General features: G+C 41.7%; 1 protein-coding gene across 3 annotated transcripts in view; it reads right to left on the reverse strand.

The window, feature by feature from the left end:
* The window catches only part of tcaim (T cell activation inhibitor, mitochondrial), a 138,669-nt gene that overhangs the window by 32,259 nt on the left and 84,987 nt on the right, over nucleotides 1-21,423 (reverse strand). For all 3 annotated transcript variants that reach the window (XM_034173750.1, XM_034173751.1, XM_034173749.1), the window contains 3 exons: nucleotides 13,874-13,971; nucleotides 1,022-1,113; nucleotides 716-948 (listed from right to left, as the gene is read on the reverse strand). In XM_034173750.1, the coding sequence (XP_034029641.1) occupies nucleotides 716-948; nucleotides 1,022-1,113; nucleotides 13,874-13,971 (423 nt within the window). The remainder of the gene's footprint in view (nucleotides 1-715; nucleotides 949-1,021; nucleotides 1,114-13,873; nucleotides 13,972-21,423) is intronic.

Below are 21,423 nucleotides of genomic sequence, written 5' to 3' on the forward strand. Positions count from 1 at the left end.
TAAAGTCCTTATTCTCTGTGAAGCCCGTAAAATTTTCACTGAAAGCCAGATAAATTTTTCGAATGGTTTCCAGGTGCCAGTCTCTAACAGCTTCTGAAAAAATTCTGATGGAAAAAAAGTCCTTTTCATTCCGCCATTTCCAGACAATGAAAATCCGACGAGGGGGCGGGACCACTCCTTCCACAAGGCGTGCTCACAGGCGAATGACGTCACCGACAGGCGTGGAAAAACTCACGCATGCGCACGAGGGTTCAAGCATGTCTGACGTAAAAACATATGAATGAAATCCATATAGTTTTTGAAAAAAATAAAAAGGTACGATACTTTACGGACAGACCTCGTAAATGTTTGTAACTGTTAAGCTTTGTTCACCACGTCTGCAAAAATGTTAGCGGTCTAAAAATTATTGGACCAAAACTTATTAGAAGTTAATTGGTCCAATGATGGTTTTCAAAGTTATCTGAAAAGCTAATCCGATAATGAAAGCATTATCTTTGATAATTAGCGGTTAGCAGATTAGCGGAAGGGTGCCCACCACTAATGAGGTCCAGATTTGACTGACTGAGGCATGAATAAATTTGACTCAGGGCTGGGATCATCAGCATGGAGGGGACCTGTGAAGACCTGTATTTTTGAGCACAGAAAATGGAGCCTATAAATAAATAAATATATATAAATATAAATAAATATAAATTTCAGAGGTTTGATAGTATACCTGTCTAAGATCATGGCGAGCCCCTCCAGACTCCTTGGATGCACAATGATGCGTTTGGACATCAGATGTTTGTAGAAGGTGTTGAGGGTGCTGTAGTATTCTGCAATAGGCTGCACGGGCCCCAGTGTCTCAGCATGGGTGACCAGAGCCCCACCCAGGATGAGGCTGACTCGTTCCTTCAGCCACTCTGTCTGCTGCAGTAAGCTGTAGTAACTGGGCAACCGCTGCAACAGCTGCAGAGCAACAGCAAGTCAACGCTGAGAAAACAACCACAGAAAACACATGGGATGCACAACAGCAGCTTACTTTAGTCCACTGAAAATGAACATCCATGGTTCCCAGCAGGACATGTCCACAGGTGTTCATCCCGGACTGATCAGCAAAGACTACAGTGAGTCCTGGAGACAGGAAAGGTCATTGTGCCAACTTGGCTTAACTTGGCTGGTCCCGTGGCCAACACTCAGACAAACAAAACAATGCTTACATCCTTAAATGTGGTAAAAACAGACCTTCAGGAGTGCACCACCAATATTATATTGGGGATTCCTTTACACTGTTGCCCACTAATAGCCATCTTTGCAAGACACCCTGCATTTGAATTCTGTCTAAAGACTGGAGGCTATCCGACTGACCTCACTGTTGGCCAGATGCAGCTGCCTGCTTCTCTTGTGGAAATCTCACCAACCCATGAGCTCACGTTGGCTTAAGGATGTTGTAATCTTTCTAAAGCTGGAGAAAATTAAATCTACAAGAGGAGCCACAATCAAGTTTTTCACCTATTTTTGACCACCTTGGAAACATCACTGGACTGAGAGTAATGCAGTATTTATACAGTGATTTATTTACAGTGTTTATTCTGTTAAACAGTGCTATGTACTGTATGCACACTCTCAGGATGGGGGTGTTTTTTAATTTATATATTGTTTTCTTTTTTGTTTAAATGGTTGTATGGGACCTTTTTAACTTTTGTCTTCAGCTGAGTCAGTTTGGTGTTTCTCTCTTAAAAAAGAAAAAATAGACAAAATGTCAAATTGTTAACTGTAATGTCATCTGATAATGCTCATGAAAATACTTTCAAAAACAAAAGCACGATGTGAAATTACAGCTGCATTTTTTGCTGTGGCGAACCACAACCCATTTGCGGTTGGGGATCTGGTTGCGTCACAAGTTGCAGCTGCATGGGTGATTGAAACAGCCATGCTTGGATCTTATGGTGTGCATCTGTGGTGGACATCTGATGCAGTCCTCCTCCCAAGTCAACAGAAAAGCTGCTGGAGGGACTCGTGGATGCAGAGGAGCTGCTGCCGGTCCAGTCTGAGCAGAACATTCTCAGCATTCGGCCGTTTTTTAACTAGTACTTTTTTCCTCTCTCCTTTTAAAGTAATGTTTTAAAGTGTTGCGTTTGTCTCTTTGTTTGATGCATGTGTCTGTGTTCCTTATCAGCTGATGTCTTCCCCTTTTTCATCTAGTCAGTTTTCAATATTAACCACATGGACAATAATTTACTTGACTGAAACATTTTTGCACAATGTTTATATCAAACCAGAAAACTCTGGCTCTCACGGAAGCTTCAAAATTTTGTCCCTGTTTAAATCCAGATGACTCAGCAGATAAATCATCTATTTGTTGCTGTCCACTTTTTCCTCCTCAATAAGATAAAGCAGCCATAATTTTCCAGTCACCCTCTCAGTGAAAACAGTGGAACATTCAGTTTGTTGCTGTCAACTCGTGAAGTCAGTTTTCTCCCACTTCTCATCCAGAAGCGCTCCTTTACTCCTTACAGAAGTATTTATTTCTGTTTCTTTATAGTGTTGTTTATGCACCTATCACTTCTTACAGAAGTATTTTCTTTTATTGTTGTTTATTATACAAATAATGAATGCTTATGAGTTCAATGGTATGAATATTTCATGAGGTGAAAGCTGGAACATACCATTCGACGAGGCGAAGCAGAGTTGAATGGTTTGTTCCAGCTTACACCGAATTAAATATCCGTTCCATTGAAAGAATGTAAAAACATTTGTTATTTGTTTTATAGAATGGCTAATATAGATCTGGTCAGCTGACAAGCGCTGTATGTCCACAGCAAAGCAATCATATATGAATGAGTTCATGCCTTTACCCTTGTTTTATTTAATTTCCACTCTTTCTGTCTGTCATGTAAACTGCAATTTACGTGGTGGAAGTGGCATCAGCCAGCCCGGCTGGCATATTAATTTCACACCGTGCTGCATGCGCTCAGACGCTGGCCGGTCCTCATGTGATCGTGTCTGTACGTACTTCTCAGCATGTCATGAGGGCATGAGTGCACGCCCAGAGATGTGCATTTCCACTTGTGTGTCTGAGTCAGTTCACTAACTGACTCAGACGCTGTTGCTGGACAGCAACCGGACTCTGTGACCCTAAGCCACAAACTGACTGACCAATCAGATCAAAATCATGCCATGTAAACAGCTCCATGTGTTTAGATTTGCCCAAACCAATCAAAATTATGAAGTCATTGCAAATGTAATTATTTATTTATTTGGAGTGCTTTTTTTTTTTTTTTTTTTTTTTTTTTTTTAGAAATGGTAATATTAGAAAGTTCCAGCAGAATATGACAGTTAATGTCTTTTAGACAGTTGAGACACAAACATATTTTCATTTCAGTTTTGTTTTCCTGTTTTGAGCTTTGTGAAATCAAAAAGCACTGTGGATGAGTTACAACATATTTGAATACAGAAGCAGGATGATTCTTTGGTATAATACATGACTGAGAGATCCACAAAGAGAAAAACATTTTTTTCTTTGCTAACTGAACTTATACATTCTTTCGAGAACAAAAGCCATCATCTGGTGATGTCAAGCCCCTGGGTCATCGGTCAGCCAGCAGAGATCCTTCCTGGACAACATGCAACAGCAGCATGAGATTACTCTGGAAAGAGAAGAGAGGCTTCTTTCCAGGTTTATGGAAGAAAGTACCCACTCAACTGAATGTATTATAGGGCAACTGTTTGATGGTCTTCGGGCTCTCCTTTCTCAATCCTACTCATCAGCTCCACATTTATATGAACAAAGTTAGTCTAGGACCTCGCTGAGACACAAATACAGCTGGATTTTCTAAACTGCAGCAGCTATAGATTTTCCAAGGTACTCAATATGCTCAGAATGACCAGTACATGTTTAGACGGGTCATAGAAGAGTGTAAAATTTCTAATTTTGATATTTTAAGAACAAAAAAAAAAAAACCATTAGGTCAAACGACGAGTCTTCATCTAACAAGAAGTCAAAAACTGTGGATTTCAGACTTTGCTTTATTTGTCAGCTGAGCAGCAGACAAACAGATTATACAAAATACTAACACGTTGCCTGTGGGGATCCACGGGCTTCAGATTGGGTAGTGTTTATAAAATAGGTAGCTGTCATTTTTTAAGGGTGGTAATAAATTATGGAAAGTTTCGATAATGAGTTGGAATGGCGTGTGAGTCCAGAATGTTTTTAGAACCTTGGACCTCAACAGTTTTTAGAAGAACTCAACTCTTTTATATCTTGTTAATCACATAATGTAATTCCGTAATTTGATGATTCCATTGGTTTCTTTGAGTCAGGAAACCTATATTTGGGGGAGGGGGAGTTCGGCACAGGCATAATCAGGTGTGGAACGCCACACTCATGTTGCACTTAGACAATTTTCACAGACAGCTCAAATGTGGTCATCTGCACTCTCCTCTCATGACGGTGTCACAGACCAAACACCCCCCCCCCCCCCCAAAAAAAAATCAGTCCACCCGGCCTTCACTGCGCATGCGTCATCAGCCGCAATTCACAGATTATTGCCTCATTTCTGCTTCAAACTGCCTCCAGTCATCATCTATATCAGCGATTGATATCTGAAGCGTTTGTACAACAATCATTTCCACATAAATTCAGCATTACTTCATCATAAAAGCTTTGGGTGAACAGAGTCAATCTCAGAAAGTAAAAACCCTCCGGTGTGTTTGGGTGAACCAATTTTTAGGGGGGGCCGTTCGGTCTGTGACACCGTGAGCACATTTCTAAGTGCAAGCGGTGTTGTATGTTCGTGTGTGGCACCTGGAATTTGGCCGACACCTGCCGTGAGAGGGCTCGAATGTGCGCTCGCAGTCTTGCGCGAATGGTTGTGGCGCGAATGGTTGTGGCGACAGCTGTACGAGGTGTTTGACGTGGCTCCAATATCTCATGAGTGGCATGCAATTCCTGCTTCGTGCGCCAGTTGGCTTCAATCGTGTGTGTGTGAAGGGGCCCTAAGATGTGTATGCAGAAAGAATCTGACAAAATAACCCCCTACAATGTCTCAGGTGTTATTTTGGCATTGAGGTGAGATTCCTCAATGCCAAAACACTTTCAGGTGTTGTGAGAAGGAATAGCAACATTACTAAGTGGAAAATGCTATATGTAAGTATTTCTGGAACATGTTGCAGAGCATATATTGCACTCCAATCAACACGGTCTTTAAAAAAATCATATACCAGATTATGAATCATTCTCAAGGTCGGTCATCCATGCATTTAACCTTGAGGGGCGGGTTTTCTCGGTGAAAACGTTGCTGAGCTCAATACATGTAATTTGGTCACTTTTCAAAGGGGTCAGACTCGTCAGTAAAGTCAATTTAAATGGTTCATTTCAGGTCATCTTAGTGTATAAATCTCACCATTTCAGGCAATGATAGATGTCAGCTGGCCGTTTAGAAGCAAGTTACAGACAATAAAAAAAAAGTCTGATTTCAATAGAACAGCATACAGCCCGAGCGTGTTGTCACCGAGCGGCCAGTCACGGAAGTATGAAATCTCACCTTCGGATTGGCCACTTCACCATGATAAAAATAAAATTAGCCATACAGCGTCTGAAAAATGCACACAGACTCAGACTCAGCTATTTTTACCCATAAAAGTGATGTAACCACAGATGCTAACGATTACCTGCCTGAAGGTCACTCCACCTGTGTTCAGCTATAGTTCACTTCATGACTTACTCCAGTAAACACAACCAATCTGGGTTATTTTTTTGACTCCAATGTAATGTGGTTTTAAAATGGCTTTAATTTGGTTTTAAAATCAAATTCTTGTATTTTGCATATGTCAGTCCATCTCTTTGTAAAGCTGCGGTGTATTTAGAAAAAACAAAACAAAACAAAACAAAAAAAACATTGCATGCGGCTCACTAAGACTGAATAATAATGATTACATACAGTGGGACAAAAAAGTATTTAGTCAGTCCCTGACTGTGCAAGTTCCCCTACTTAGAAAGATGAGAGAGGTCTGTAATTTTCATTATAGAGGTACACTATGAGAGACAAAATGAGGAAAAAAAAAATCCAGGAAATCAAATTGTAGGATTTTTAAAGAATTTATTTGTAAATTATGGTGGAAAATAAGTATTTGGTCACACACAAACAAGCAAGATTTCTGGCTCTCACAGACCTGTAACTTCTTGAAGAAGTTCTTCTGTCCTCCACCTGTTACATGTATTAATGACATCTGTTGGAACTCGTTATCTATAGAGACTAAAACTGCGACAACTGTACGGGTGGGAATTTTTTTCTAATTTCATAGTTTAAGATGTTTTAATTAATAAAATTCCATATAATTGTGGGCGTGGCTGCTTTGAGTGACAGCGACTCTGTCCATAGACTCCTCCTCTCAGTTTCCCACCGAAACAGAGCCACTTGCTTTTGTGTCTGTTTGGAGTATTTAATTACAAACACCTGGAATAATACGGCTTGTTGTGCGGTGAAATGTTCTAATGGATCATCTAAGAGGTCCCTGTTGCAAGATTAAGGCTGAGTGATTGTCTTATTTAATATTGTAAGTATTAAAAGTGTTAGCACTTTTAGCAGCTGTCCTTAAGTCCACCTTAAAGCACGATTACTGAGGAAATTTGCAGCAGATCATTTTTACTGTCCACACCAAAGTAAACCATTATGAAAACCACAGTGCAGCCCCCCTCATGTGCAGGCTTTTTTCGGATCACATGGAGCCACCCACGCTCCGCCTCTTTGTGCATTAATGAGTTCATAGTGAATCAGTGTGGGCAGGGCTCTCAATATGGTGATGCCCAGCTTTTCCGGTGTCACTGCCCAAACACCCCCCCACTAAAAATTGGTCCGCCCTGCCTTCACTACGAATGCATCATTTCGGAGCACCAGCAGCGTCATCATCTATCTCAACACAAAGTGAAGTGATATCTGAAGCTTTTGTGCATCAATCATTTCCACATAAATTCAGCATTATTTCATAAGACGAGGAAGCGATCAGAGCATAGCAGCAGCATGTCTGACTCTGACATGTGGCTTAACATACGTCATTTCAGAGCATCAGTAGCGACTTGCCAATTATCACCTCATTTCTGCTTAAAACGGCCTTGTTTCTGCTTAAAACTGACTTTAGAATGATTTCAAAGGTTGGGCAGACCAATTTTTAGGGGGACCATTCGGTCTGTGACACCAGATGACATCACAAGTTTTACAGTTTTCCCCATTCATGGTGACAGAGAACACTGGATAAACTGCTGAATATTATGGACGATGCCAGTCATCCTCTGCACACCGTCATCAGCAACCAGAGGAGCCTCTTCAACCACAGACTGTTCCTTCCCAAGTGCAGGACCAACAAACTGAAAAACTCTTTTGTCCCTCAGGACATCAGACTGTACAACTCCTCACTCAGAGAGAGGAGGAGTAACAAGAAGACAGAGGACGGGAAGGAGAGGAACAGTATAGTACCCAGTAATGATCAGAATGTCAGATATTTATATTTGTGCATTTATATTTATATTTGCAAACTGTTTTTCTTTTTTACTTTCTCTTTTGATACTCTGTGTGCTTCTTACCCTGTGTGCTGCTATATAATACTGCTGGAACCTCAGTTTCCTCAAGGAAGTCTTCCCAAGGGATCAATAAAGTTCTATATAATCTAATCTCTAATCTTCATTTTTAGGGGTACAACCAGAGATGATGTCACCAAAATTCATATTCCTGACAGCTTGAGGTTTCTGAGCATTTATCAGAGGAAGGTGAAATCAACCACATTTCCCCATGTTTATGACTTAGACATCAGTATTTTAACAATTTTTTTTTTTTATAATTGTCAGCCCATATGGCACTTTATTTAGTGATACACACATTAAATTAGAGATTAGATTAGACAGAACTTTATTAATCCCTTGGGAAGACTCTCTCAGGGAAATTGAAGTTCCAGCAGCATTGCATAACAGCACACAGGGTAAGAAGCACACAGAGTATCAAAAGTGAAAAAAGAAAAACAGTTTGCAAATATAGAGTCATATGACACATATGACTCAATAATCCTATATCCGGGGACAGCCCTCGTATGTCCCCATCAGAAACATGCACTTTCTCTGAGTTTTTTCGGGCAAATTACACAGCAAACAAAGTAAAAATGCAAAGACAAAGTGACGATACACTGGAAAGTGGGCATGTGTTGCGGTTAGGGCTGTATTCTATCGATTATTCTGACAATTAATCGAGTAATCGGACAAAAAGTACTTTTGAGTTTTTAAACAACACAACGGCACAATGTTGCTGTGTCATCATGCAGATTGTCAAATTTAGTGTATCCCTTTCTGTTTTCCTGGGTAATTATTTATTGTTTCACATCTTTACACATTTTGGATCTTTCCCGATGTCAGGAGCTCAGCTCAGCCCAGTACTCCCCTGTCACTGGACCATAAGTGCAGGTGGTCTGTGTAATTCTCAGTCAGGCTGACAACTAGTCAAGTGAATAGACTGTTTTTTGTTTTCCTCCGACTTGTAAAATTTAAATATTTTGAAGTTTTTTTTTTTTTTTTTTTTAGGTTGGTGGACTGGGTCCCTGCGTCAAATTTTTTCTAATCCGTCTTTCTCTGAGATTCAGCAGATGCATTTCAGCTGGAGGCTGAACATGCAAATGTGACTGGAGGACCTTTCTGGCCGGACGGTGGTGGGATTCGAACACCAGACTGCTTGAACTGAAGAGCAAAATTCTACCAGGTCAGCCAAAGGGGAATTCCCCCCTAGCCAAGCTCGCAGGAACATCTTTTAAATCCGGACTTCACCAGAGGTGTCAAATCCATCTTCAGAAATAAAAGTCCAGACACATATTTGTTCCATCTTCCCAATAAACCAGCTGACTATAATTAGTTCAGCTCTTCAGGCAGGTGAATGAGCTAATTATTGAGATCACCTGTTTTAGGTGCAAAGGTAGAAGCGACACACGGGAGGGTTTTTACTTTCTGAAGCCGGATTTGACACCTCTGGACTTCACCTTGCTAACTTAGTTACTTTTACAATTGAGTAATCAGTAAAGTAACTAAGTTACTTTTTCAAGGAGTAATCAGTAATCAGTAATTGGATTACTTTATCAAAGTAACTGTGGCAACACTGGTGGTCCATACACGTAATTAGGTCTGATCATTTCCACCTGCTATGTCTACAGCTGTTTTCTGATTTGTTTGTCTATTTAAAGGGGCTTGGTTCATCTTGAGTTGTGGATCCATTGTATTAGTGCATGTTTGCATCGTGTTGGTTGATGGTGTATTTCCTGTTGCCACTTAGTAGTGAGTAGTGATGGGTCCAGCAACACCGATGCGTCAGCACATGCATCGAGCAGTTACAGTTTCTCTGCACTCCAGCCTCATCTGTGACCTGTGAGCGGGTGTTTTCTAAAGCTGGAGAAGTTGCATCAAACAAGCTTATACCATGGTCAGTGAGAATTCCATGTGTAACTGGCGTGCATTATTTTCGTGTACACGCACACGTAGTTCGGTGAGTTAAGTCACTGTTATAATCACTCCGCTCTGGTCGTCACCATAGCAACGCGCAAATCACTTGGCGCAGATCAGCTGTGTTTTGACAGGTGAATGACAGAACGCGATAAAACATGGATTTCCACGTGAATTTTAATATTTTGGCCAAAATAAAACGTTTGAGGAATGGAAAGAGGAGGAGAACAAACGAGAAGAACAGCAAAAGCAACGGCGTAAAGATTTAACATCAGATGAACTGGACAAGATTGAAGACGGGAAAATATAATATAAAACAAATATCTTGAGACTGGTATAAAATAGTCCCAAATACTCACACATTTTTATCAAGTTCTGTTAACTTAAATAAATATTTGTGTGTTAGCTCACTGTGTGGGACCATGGTATAAGCGGATTAAACAAACTCAAAGCCGTGCATTCAAACCATATAATGCATGTATGCTTACGTAACAGACTCAAAATCAAGTCTTTGGAACAGCTTCTTTTTTGAATAAAAATTAAAAAATAAAATAACATTCCCGTCCACATGCATCCTCATTCACAACACGTTCACTTAGATTTTCAAGTTATGATACATGTTAACATTATTTATTAATAAACATTTTAAATTTAACTGAAGATATGAAATGATAAGGCCTAGTTCACATGACAGGATTTAAAATTATCTTTAGGTTTCCAAAACCTGAGAGACCACACACGTGAAGATAAAAAAAAAATCATAGATGTAACAGGTTTGGTGGTACAGTGTGTGGTGTTCAGCCACACGGTAAGGACAACACCACCACACACAAACCGATTCCACACACGAACATTCACAGCTCAGACAGGAAATCTCGCAAAATCTCTCGAGATTAAACGTGACTTCAGAGTAAACAAACGGAAGATACTTGTGGACTATTTAAACAGGGGGAAAAAAAACAATACAAAAGAAAAAGAAAAGGCGTTCTTTAAAGGAGTGGAGACAGTGCGACCACCGGACTTTTAGTGAGTAGTAAGTAGTGAGTATATTCCTGTTTTTTTTGCACTCTGGAGTTTAGTGAGTAGTGAGTATATTCCTGTTTTTTTGCACCCTGGAGTTAAACCCATTTATGAAGCAAGAAAGACTTTTTTTCTCAGTTAACTCCTGTCTCTGAGTTCATACCCTTTTGGTAGAAGAAAGGACTATTTTTGGTTAATCCTGTCATAGAGTTGGAGTTCCACATTTAAGAAATTAGAGACATTCCTAAGTTGAACAGAACCTGAGTTTTTCTCCTTTGAAGTAGTCTCTTCAGTTTGTGTGTCTCCTGTTGTTAAAGACTCCAGCATTAATTTCCATCTAAGGAGAAAGTTTTCTCAGTTGGACTCATTCTTCTGAAGAAGCTAAATATCAGTCTGATTCTGTCTGTGTGACTTTCATCATGCTAGAAGAAAGGAGATTTGCTAAGTCTGAATTCTGTCTGCCACGCCCTTTCCATGAAAGATGGTTTCTGTTCATTCTCACTTTTCAATAAGAGTTTGCTCACTCCTTTAAAGATTTCCTGAGTTGTTCCACACCGTTATGAAGATTATTCCTCGGTTTACTCACGCCAGTCTCAAGACTGTTAGGCAATTGAACTCTGGGTTGGTGTTACTCACCTGAGTGAATAAACTGTTATCTATCCTCACCTTCGTGTCTCAGCTGCTCTGCATCCTGGGGTTCTACACTTTTACATAGTACTGGTTTCAGTTAGCTGCCATAACTTCTAACTATAACAGTCATTTTTTTTTAATTTAAGTTACAATGTTTGTGAAGCATTGTGTGTTGCTCAAAAAAAAAGCGAAGATTAAAAAGCGAAACACTCAGTGCGAGTCTGAGCAAAACAGAAGAAAGCGTGGCCTTCTGCTGAGAGGCTCTTCTTTCAGAGACTGTTTGTCAGTGTGGTTGGGGACGGAGCTGTGACTCGCCCGGTGTGAGGGGAGTGTTGAGCCCCTCACACCGGGCAGAGAGAGACCATAGGTGGCCACTGGGCGAATAGCAAACTTAGACTGTGGGTACCCGCCCGCCAGGTCAATAGTCACTCCCCACGTGGTGCGGAGAGCAGTTAGCGGACCAAATCACGTTTTTTTTTTTATAGGCTTTAAATGCGCAATAAGCTATTCAGATGATCAGCGTGGACCATCTAGGCTTTACTTTACTCTGTGTGTCACATTGGAAAGCTGTAGCTTTTGGTGCTAAATTGATTAGCTCTTACACGGCTTATGCACATGCTCTAGTCTTCTTCTGTTTTTTTCTGGGGACATTACAGCACCACACACAGGCCTGGCATATGTACTCTCGAAGTTCTCTCAAAGCTCATGTTAAATAGAGCTTCGAGGCACAGAATTTGCCTCGAACAGTTTTTGTAATCAAATTATTCAAGTTACTTGGCTAATCATTTAACCAACCAACCTTGTTGCGGTTTGTTTATGACCCCGGAGCTCAAGCATGTTGAGGCGGTTGTGCAGGCGAGAGACTGCGGCTAGTCTGTCAAGGTCTGTCGGCCTAAAAATATAGATACAACCTCTCCCATTTGTTTGGTCTTCCCTTCACCGCTGGGAACTGAAAAAAACTGTACTTTTTGCGAATGCTTCGGTGACTGCAGCCGGAAAACAAGCAGTACACCATTTTTCCCGTGTGAAGTGATGCTGTTTGTATTGTTGCACCAGGAAGCTGACCCAAGCAGTGGTCAAATCCAGCGATATCACGTAGGGGTTCAAACAAGACTGTGCTGCCCTACTGACATCTACCACATTATGAAACTGTCCAGAGTTCCAGATGGCAACCACCCAGGCAGATAACTGGCCCATCCCCACATCTCAATTTCATTCAGTTATTGAGAACTTCAGAGCTAGGTGCAGACTGCTCTGGTCTTGCAGAAGCAAGTACGTGGTACTCAATCCTGGTGAGAATGACCTTTGCTACCTTTTTCCGGTCAAGAACCATGGCCTCGGATTTGGAGGTGCTGATTTTTCCTGGTGAGAATGACCTTTGCTACCTTTTTCCGGTCAAGAACCATGGCCTCGGATTTGGAGGTGCTGATTTTTCCTGGTGAGAATGACCTTTGCTACCTTTTTCCGGTCAAGAACCATGGCCTCGGATTTGGAGGTGCTGATTTTCATCCCGGATGCTTCACACTCAGCTGCAAACCGCTCCAGTGCATGCTGAAGGTCCTGATTTGACGAGGCCAAAAGAACCACATCGTCCGCAAACAGCAGAGATGAGATTCTGTGGTTCCCAAACCGGACCCCCTCTACACCCTGACTGTGCCTAAAAATTCTGTCCATAAAGGTAATGAACAGAACCGTGACAAAGGGCAGCCCTGGCGGAGGCCACACGTGCACTAGAAACAGGTTTGACTTACTACTGGCAATGCGAACCAAGCTCCTGCTGCAGTCGTACAGGGACCGGATAGCGCTCCCGGAGCACCCCCCACAGGGCGCCTCGAGGGACAAAGTCAAACATCTTCTCCAGATCCACAAAACACCGTGGACTGGTTGGGCGAACTCCCCCATGAACCACCTCGAGCACCCAATGGAGGGTGTAGAACTGGTCCAGTGTGCCGCGAACAGGGACGAAACCACACTGCTCCTCCTAAGTCCCACAACATACAGAGACTTAAGGTACTCCGGACGGATTTCATCCACCCAGAAGACCTTGCCACGGAGGAGCTTTCTGACCACCTCGGTGACTTTGCCCTGGGTGATGGATGAGTCTACCTCTGAGTCCCCAGTCTCTGCTTCCTCTTCGGAAGACGTGACGATGAGATTGAGGAGATCCTCGAAGTACTCCTTCCACAACCCGACAACATCACCAGTCAGGGTCAACAGCTCCCCACCCGCCGTGTAGACAGTGTTGGTGGATGAGCTCTGGTGGCAGCAATGAATATTCCTAAAAGCAGGTGGCTAGAGCATTGATCCAGCAGCCAAGGTCAATGAAAGTTTCCTGGAACTGAAAGTCTGCAGTCTCCTGTGGTTAAGTAGGGTTTTGCCAATGAGAATCAGTCTGCATTTCTTCTGTCTGTTGGGGAGCAGGGAGGGTTCGATTCCCTTACGGTGGCACTCATGGTAGCACCCCAAAGGAAGCCTCAGTGTCCACACCTCCAGTAAAATGACAGAACACATATGCAGCCAGATTGTGATTGTCATGTGTTTCTGACCACAAACATATGGAATCATTGTAGTCACATACTGTCCCACGATCAGAGCCAGACAGTCAAAAACAGCGCCTCAATACCAGCTGGGGCTTTGAAATTACGTAGCTGTGACAGGCTTCTCATTATTGATGTTTGAATGATACACAGGATAACAGGTGTGCCAGCCTGTACATGGCAACATGGACGTATCCTTCTTGTAGAATGCGGTGAGGATTTGGAAGAGATTTACCTTTCAGCTTGATCAACGTGTCACGGTTCTGCTGAGACAGTCGATTCAGACTCTGAAGCTGAGAGCATCTGTGTGCAACTCCCCAGCTACGCTGCCACCTGCAGGACACAAGCACCACAAAAACACAGAGGTGAACGTGTAGTTGGTACCAACGTTAATGTAAAAAACCAACAAAGGCCCTTTCGCAAAACCTGGTTTTTAATGGAAATGCACTGCGATCAGACAGGATGTTCTGTCCATGCACATGGACGAAGCCGGGTGTGGTGGACACCCCTGCCACCACCATACAGTGTTAGTCTTTTTTTCATTAATTTCATTATTTCATACAACCCCAATTCCAATGAATTTGGATGTTGTGTAAAATGTAAATTAAACAACAGAATACAATGATTTGCAAATCCTCTTCAACCTATATTCAATTGAATACACCACAAAGACAAGATATTAGTGTTCAACTGATCAACTTTATTGTTTCTGTGGCAAATATTGCTCATTTTGAAATGGATGCCTACAACACATTTCAAAAAAGCTGGGACAGTGGTATTTTCCCTACCACTGTGTTACATCACCTTTCCTTCTAACAACAACATCAATAAGTGTTTGGGAACTGAGGCCACTAATGTTGAAGCTTTGTAGGTGGAATTCTTTCCCATTCTTGCTTGATGTACAACTTCAGTTGTTTCTACAGTCTGGGGTCTCTGTTGTCGTATTTTGTGCTTCATAATGTGCCACACTTTTCAATGGGGGACAGGTCTGGACTGCAGGCAAGGCCAGTTCTAGTACCCGTATTCTTTTACTACAAGCCGACGTTGTTGTAAACACGTGCAGAATGTGGCATGGCATTGTCTTGCTGAAATAAACAGGGACGTCCCGAAAAAGACGTTGCTTGGATGGCAGCATGTGTTGCTCCAAAACCTGGATGTACCTTTCAGCATTGATAGAGCCATCACAGATGTGTAAGTTGTCCATGCCATGAGCACTAACACACCCCCATACCATCACAGATGTTGCATCTGTCCATTTCAAATGAACTCGGGCCCAGAGAAGGCGGTGGCATTTCTGGATGTTGTTGATGTATGTGTTTTAAACTTTGCATGGTAGAGTTTTAACTTGCACTTGTAGATGTAACAACAAACTGTTAACTGACAATGGTTTTCTGAAGTGTTCCTGAGCCCACGCGGTGAGATCCTTTACACAATGATGTCAGTTTTTAATGCAGTGCTGCCTGAGGAATCGAAGGTCACGGGCATTCAATGTTGGTTTTCGGCCTTGCCACTTACGTGTAGAAAGTTCTCCAGATTCTCTGAATCTTCTGATTATATTATGGACTGTAGATGATGGAATCCCTATATTCCTTGCAACAGAACATTGAGAAACATTGTTCTTAAACTGTTGGACTATTTTTTCACGCAGTTGTTCATAAAGTGTTGATACCTCAGCCCCATCTTTGCTTGTGAATGGCTGAGACTTTTGGGGATGCTCCTTTTATACCCAGTCATGACACTCACATTAGTGTCCTCAGTTCCCAAAAGCTTATTGAGTGTTGTTAGAAGCAAAGGTAGGTGATGTAACACAGGCAGTAAACATAGGTTGAAGAGGATTTGCAAATCATTGTATTCTGTTTTTTATTTACATTTCACACAATGTCCCAACTTCATTAGAAATCGGGTTGTAATGAAACACATATATATGTGTGTGTGTGTGTTTATTTTGGATACATATTTTCTATTGGGTACACATTTAGTTAATATTTGTCTGAATGTTACCCTTGTTTTCTCTGAGGAGCTGCTTGGAAAAAAAGGGCGGACTGAAGGGCGTGGCAGCCATTTTATAACTTCGGAGGCTACCAACATCAAAATGGACTGAGGGGGGAAACTTCAATTTCATTTTGTTAATTTAGATATTTAGTTTGCTTGATCTCACTTTTGTAATCACTTTTTGAGTTTGTGTTAAGTTAAAGTTATTTTGGTTTACCTTTGTTGCTAAATTAGTAGTTTTGTTTCTTTTTGTTTTGATATCTCCCCTCTTGAGTTAGGGTTCGGTTACTCCACCCCTTTTAAGCAGCCTCTGTTAATTATCATTAGGTCTGGGTTTTTTTTTTTTTTTTTTTGAGTTTCTGTACTTTCAGATGGGCCCAAATCTTTGTTAGTTTGATTTTTACAATGATTTCTTAATTTATGTTGGCCTCATTAAATTGGGAAAATCTTCTTTTACACCTTTGTTGTCCGTGCTTATGTTTGGTCCATACTTGCGTATTTCCTTGATTAAACATGCCTGACCTTGTATTGGGACCTGCCTCATTTAATGACCAGGTCAAAACTTCCTCTGAAAAAATAAATGCCTGCCTTAAGTGCTGGTCATTATGTGCATTAAAAAGATTACATTTAGTGAAGTCACTCTTTCTTTCTCAGTCTGCTGTGGAGTGGTACCTTAAAATCCTAAAGCCTGATTTATGCTTCTCCAACTCTGTAGCCATGCAATGACGTAGATGTGCACGTGACACTTCTCCGTCTTGTCTTTATGTAATGTACAGCAGGAACAGTGGCTTTTCTGGATTAATTTGTCCCTCAACAGAGCTCCACTTCTTTATACAATCATCAACTTCCAAAACCAACAATACATGTAATTTCCCTCCCATGAATCGTGAGTCATTTGATGCATCCAAATGTATTTGAGCCACGATCAAATGTAATTGGCATGCACACTGCAAAATCTTTTAAAATAGACAGGAGAGGAAGGAGTGAAACCAGAAAACGTGAACAATCACAGTCCTTTGTGGTCTCCATCATTTTGCAGGTGCGCGGGTTCAAAGCTCTGCAGAAGGCTCTGCTCTTTAAAGCAGTTTGGTTCGTTACACTAGGGTGTGTGTGAAACTTAACACCATATTACAGTGCAGGCAGCAAGCAGAACTGTTAATAATCGCCGGCCTTGAATTACGGACCTGCCTTGTTTAGGTGACCTAAACTGAGCATGGTTTGAAAAAAATAAATGGATGGTCTTTTAATCACAGAAATACGATACCCACTTTCCTCTAATCAGGGAGTGTCAAGTGGTGAACTTCATTTTGTACCTGTTACTGGGCAAGTCAAGACTGTTTTGTCCAGCATATGTGAGGGGTTTTTAATGGAAATGCATTGCAGTTGGACAGGATGTTTTGTCCGATGTGAGCAAAAATCCGTTATACAAAATTTGTTATATGCGGTGTTATTACATGGAAAACCACACAAAAGCATTGGGACTTTTGCTTCTGTCCAGTGAGTGCGAATGTCCGGTTTATACGATGACAGATAGGTGAGTTTTACTGTATTTGTAGAGGATATTTGGATGGGGATAAGATACTTCAGAATAGTAAATATTGCTCTGTAGATAGCTATAGATGAAAGAATATCAATATTGTTCACTGTCAATCAAACTGTCTTCATCTGGAACCATAAGGCATCCATGAGAAAATAGAGTTTAAGGGGCTGCTCTATCCCTGATTAGGCCTTGTCAAGGTTTGGGTAAGCTTTAATCAGTGCTGCCCTGTAGGAATGTTGCCTCAGGGGTGGGCAGGGAAGACATCTGGGGGGTGAGAGAAGATATACTGTTATACCGGTTCAAGCCTGTGTAACCACCCCTGCCACATTTTTCCATGTAACGTGGAGTTACATCAGGAAGGGCATCTTGTGTAAAACCTGTGCCAGTTCAACATGCAGATCCACCTCGGATTTGCTGTGGTGACCCGAGTGCTAAACATGGGAGCAGCTGAAGGGACTTAGTTTTTACTTGGTATATATTTAAGTCCACAGGTTACGGATCAACAATTGACTGAAAATACTGTTTGTTCTAAAAAGAACAAACAATATTTTGTTTGTTCAGACTCTCATATTACAACTAACATGTTAGTTGTATTTGAGAGTCTGCAGAACATGGCACTGGTGTTCCAGAAGCTTATAGTTCATGGAAGGCCTGTGCTTAGGTGGTTCCTGACCACCTGAACCAATTTTCTCTCAGCTGAGCGTGATAGCTTGGTTCTTTTTCAATCAGGTCATATCTCACCTGAGGAATGTGCTGTTCCTCACATCACCACATCCATCACTATGGAACCAGCTTGGGTCCCTGGATGGCAACCAACAGTCAGACAACCGGCCCATTCACACCTCCATAGCAATCATCTGCTACAGCCAGGTGAAGTGTTTGTCTGTCCTTGGTCTTCTCCAGTCGCTGGGATCCACTGAGGCACCGTTGTGTAATTGCTGGATCATGCCCAGACAAACGCGCCACATGGCCAAACTATTGTAGCTAATGTTTCCTCACATGGCAACTGATACTCATCATCTGATCTCACCAAAGTCACACAAAGTTGTTCCTGTGGTACTCAGGATCCTGCAAAGAGACCTGGCACCAAAGACATCTAGTCACTGTTTTAGGGCACTGGTTTGCATTCAAGTCTCACAATAATACAGTCTGACAAAAAGCACCATGACCCCAGAGACTTGGAAGATGCAGTGTGGTTTGAAGTTTACCATTCTGGAGGATGATTTTTTTTTTTTTCTAGTGTGGAGCTTTTTTGTTTAAGTCCAGTCTGAAGGTGATTCTGAAGCAGCTGTGGGGACACAGCATTTATGGTTTTGAGCCTATTTAGTTGACAATAAACTTTGGAGGAAAACCTTCAGTCTGACAACAGTGATGATATTGGCAGAGTTCAGACACAGAATGGTGATTCTAAAAATAAATAAATAATGCAGGCAATTTCTGCATGGGTGGAGGTAATAAACTGGGTTTTTTTGCCAGCTCTTTGGTCGTAATCAACTGATTAAAAAAAAAAAAAAAAAAAAAGTTTTGCTATCTGAATCAGAAAAAAGTGATGAGGAAGTGTGGATTGTTTTTTTTTCCTTTAGAAAAAAATTTCAAACCTAAAAAAATGACATGAGGAACTGAAAATTATTTTTAAAATAAATATTGTTTCCTTGTTGAATACAATTTAATGTACTGTACATTAGTAGCATAACACGTTATTAGTAAATATTAAAACCATTCACAGAAGGAGTAAATAATATCTTACCTGTCCGTTTCAGTGAGATCATCTTTAAACTTGTCCACCTTTACAAAACGACATTCAACATAATTTAATTCCTTCTGTCTAGGCTGAGAAAAGTCCGTTTGTCATGGTGCCACGTTCCAGCGCCAGTTGTAATCCGTTATTGTGGCTGATTGCTCAGTCTTTCTCTGTTAATGAGCGGCTTTGCACTGTAGTCTATATTTGCCGGATACGCACCTAGCAATATTTGACCGGATCTCCTCGCTGATTGGCTAGTTCAAATGACGTCATCGTAGAGGGTATTTCAACATAGCGGTGCCCTCGGCACTGAGTGTTGGTGCTAATTTTTTCATCTTTAAATGCCATTTTGGGTGCCATAAAGTCATTTCGGAACAGAAAATCACCTACTGGTGGAGGGATTCTCGGACGCTAAAAGCAGCTCAAAAATGTGCCATAGCTGTGCCTGAAATTATTTCCACCGGCACTTTTTGCTACGTGGTGGAAATAATTTCGGGCACGGTGGAAATAATTTTTGCAGTCTTGGTAATTTTCTGTGTCGGGCGGGGATGATAAACAACTTATTTTTTTTATTTGGCCTTAAATGGCCTTTTATGTAGCTAATATGATAAAACATTCAGAATGCCATGGTAAACAGAAATAATCTCTTAGCTTTATGATTTCCAAAACCTGCAAATTCAAGACAGAATTAAAAACGAAAATACAGAAGTCCATGTCGGCAAGTGTGTTTATTCTGTTTTTTCCTCTGTCAGTGTCATGTCTGCAAAACCTTTGATCAGTCCACCCCTGAAAATAGTGAATGGTAAAATACGCCAATTTTCAATAATGAAAATCATCAATATCGAGTGACTATCATGAATGTGAAATAAGGAGATCTTAAACTCCGATCGCCTTGAAGTTCCCACCCGACCACGGCCGTTCCATCATGAATAAATTTAGATGGCCGGCAAAACAGTGCAACCGCATATGGCAAAATGTCGTCCAGTTCAACTTTGAACTGGACATGATTTCATCTGTGATTTCATCACAGGTTCTGGTACCAATGCTGCCATTTGAATTAGCCAATCAGACAGGAGATCGGGCAAAATATCGCTAGCTGTAAGTTTTCTGGGTCTGGCAAAATATACGCTGCCCCCCCACACCCCAAAAATAGACTCCCAGTGCCTCATCTGCTCATAACGTCTCAGTCTGCAGGTGATCCCATGATCCACAAAACAATAAAATGTGAAAATACTGTTTTGTATCTGTGTCAAGTGGAGAAGCCACGGACAGCGTGCTTACACGCTCGTCAATATAAGTGTTCCACCTGCCATTCTACCAGCAAAAATTAAACACCCTGACACTGAAAACACGGTGCACCTCCAACCCAAACCACACAGTAGAAACAGGGTTGCCAGTGAACTGTAAATATCCATAAATTAATGGGGCTATTAAGATAATGAGCTAACGCCACTTCCTCCTCCTTCTTGTCCAATGTCAGCACGCTGGGAAGTTCCTGGTTTTTAGTGGCCCACAATTCAAAATCCGAATATTATCTCTTTAAGGACAGGAAAGGATAAATTTCAAAGTGTTGTTTAATTTTAGTCTTAAATATTCATGAAAACATGGCATTACGTGTCACCTACACTTTAAGACTCCTTAAGCTCTTCCCAGGTGTCTCTTGATCTGAAAGACTAAGGACCCAGAGACATAAAGGTCACTGCCAAATAAGTAAATGTGTCAAAAGGTATGACACTTTCACTGCACACAGATACACCTCTGATGGCCAAGTCCAGAAGTCCAGGAAGTCACTGAAGGTGTGGATCTTAGTCTGGATCCAGGACAATCACAAACCCAGACACTCTGATTCACCAGTCAGCTTCTCAAGTGCTGCATCATTGTCCATTTATTTCACAAAGATCTCTGGGGATTTCCCTGCTCTGAACTGATATCTCAGCATCCACCACTGGAGTTGTGGATGCCGCTGGCCGCCTGCCATTGGTGCTGTAAGCTGCCGTTGTAGCTGCTAGCAATGGAGTCGTCAAGGCCCCGCTGGTGCATCAAAAACATCTGATCAGGATCACAACAAAATTTCTGACTGGGACACTGTGCTGAAGAAAAAAACCCATTGTCTTCAAACTTTCTAGGAGAGCATGGTTTTTGCTTTCCATTCCTGTGTATGTACCCAAACAGATCCACAAACACTCTTCCCTGCCTCACATTTTCAGAATCAGAACATGCCTCATGCAATACCTTCCCTGGTTCTGGTTTCTAGAGCACAGATGTTGCAGTCTGTGGAGGTATGCATGTGATGTGGTGGCCAGTGCTTGTCGTGGTCGAGGTGAGGGTCTGCGATTGGAGCTGTTGACAGGAGCTGAGGGGTGTGGGAAGAACTGGTGAGTGTGCAGCCTCCCAGGGCTACCCTGTGGTGAGCCAGGCTGGTGTTTCCTGATAGCTGTGAAGCACAACCAGCACCTATCGGTGCAAAGCCGGCACAATGTCCATGTTCCTCGGGCTGCCACATACCGACACC

Source organism: Thalassophryne amazonica, chromosome 7 (genome assembly GCF_902500255.1).
Source record: "Thalassophryne amazonica chromosome 7, fThaAma1.1, whole genome shotgun sequence".
Taxonomy (NCBI): domain Eukaryota; kingdom Metazoa; phylum Chordata; class Actinopteri; order Batrachoidiformes; family Batrachoididae; genus Thalassophryne; species Thalassophryne amazonica.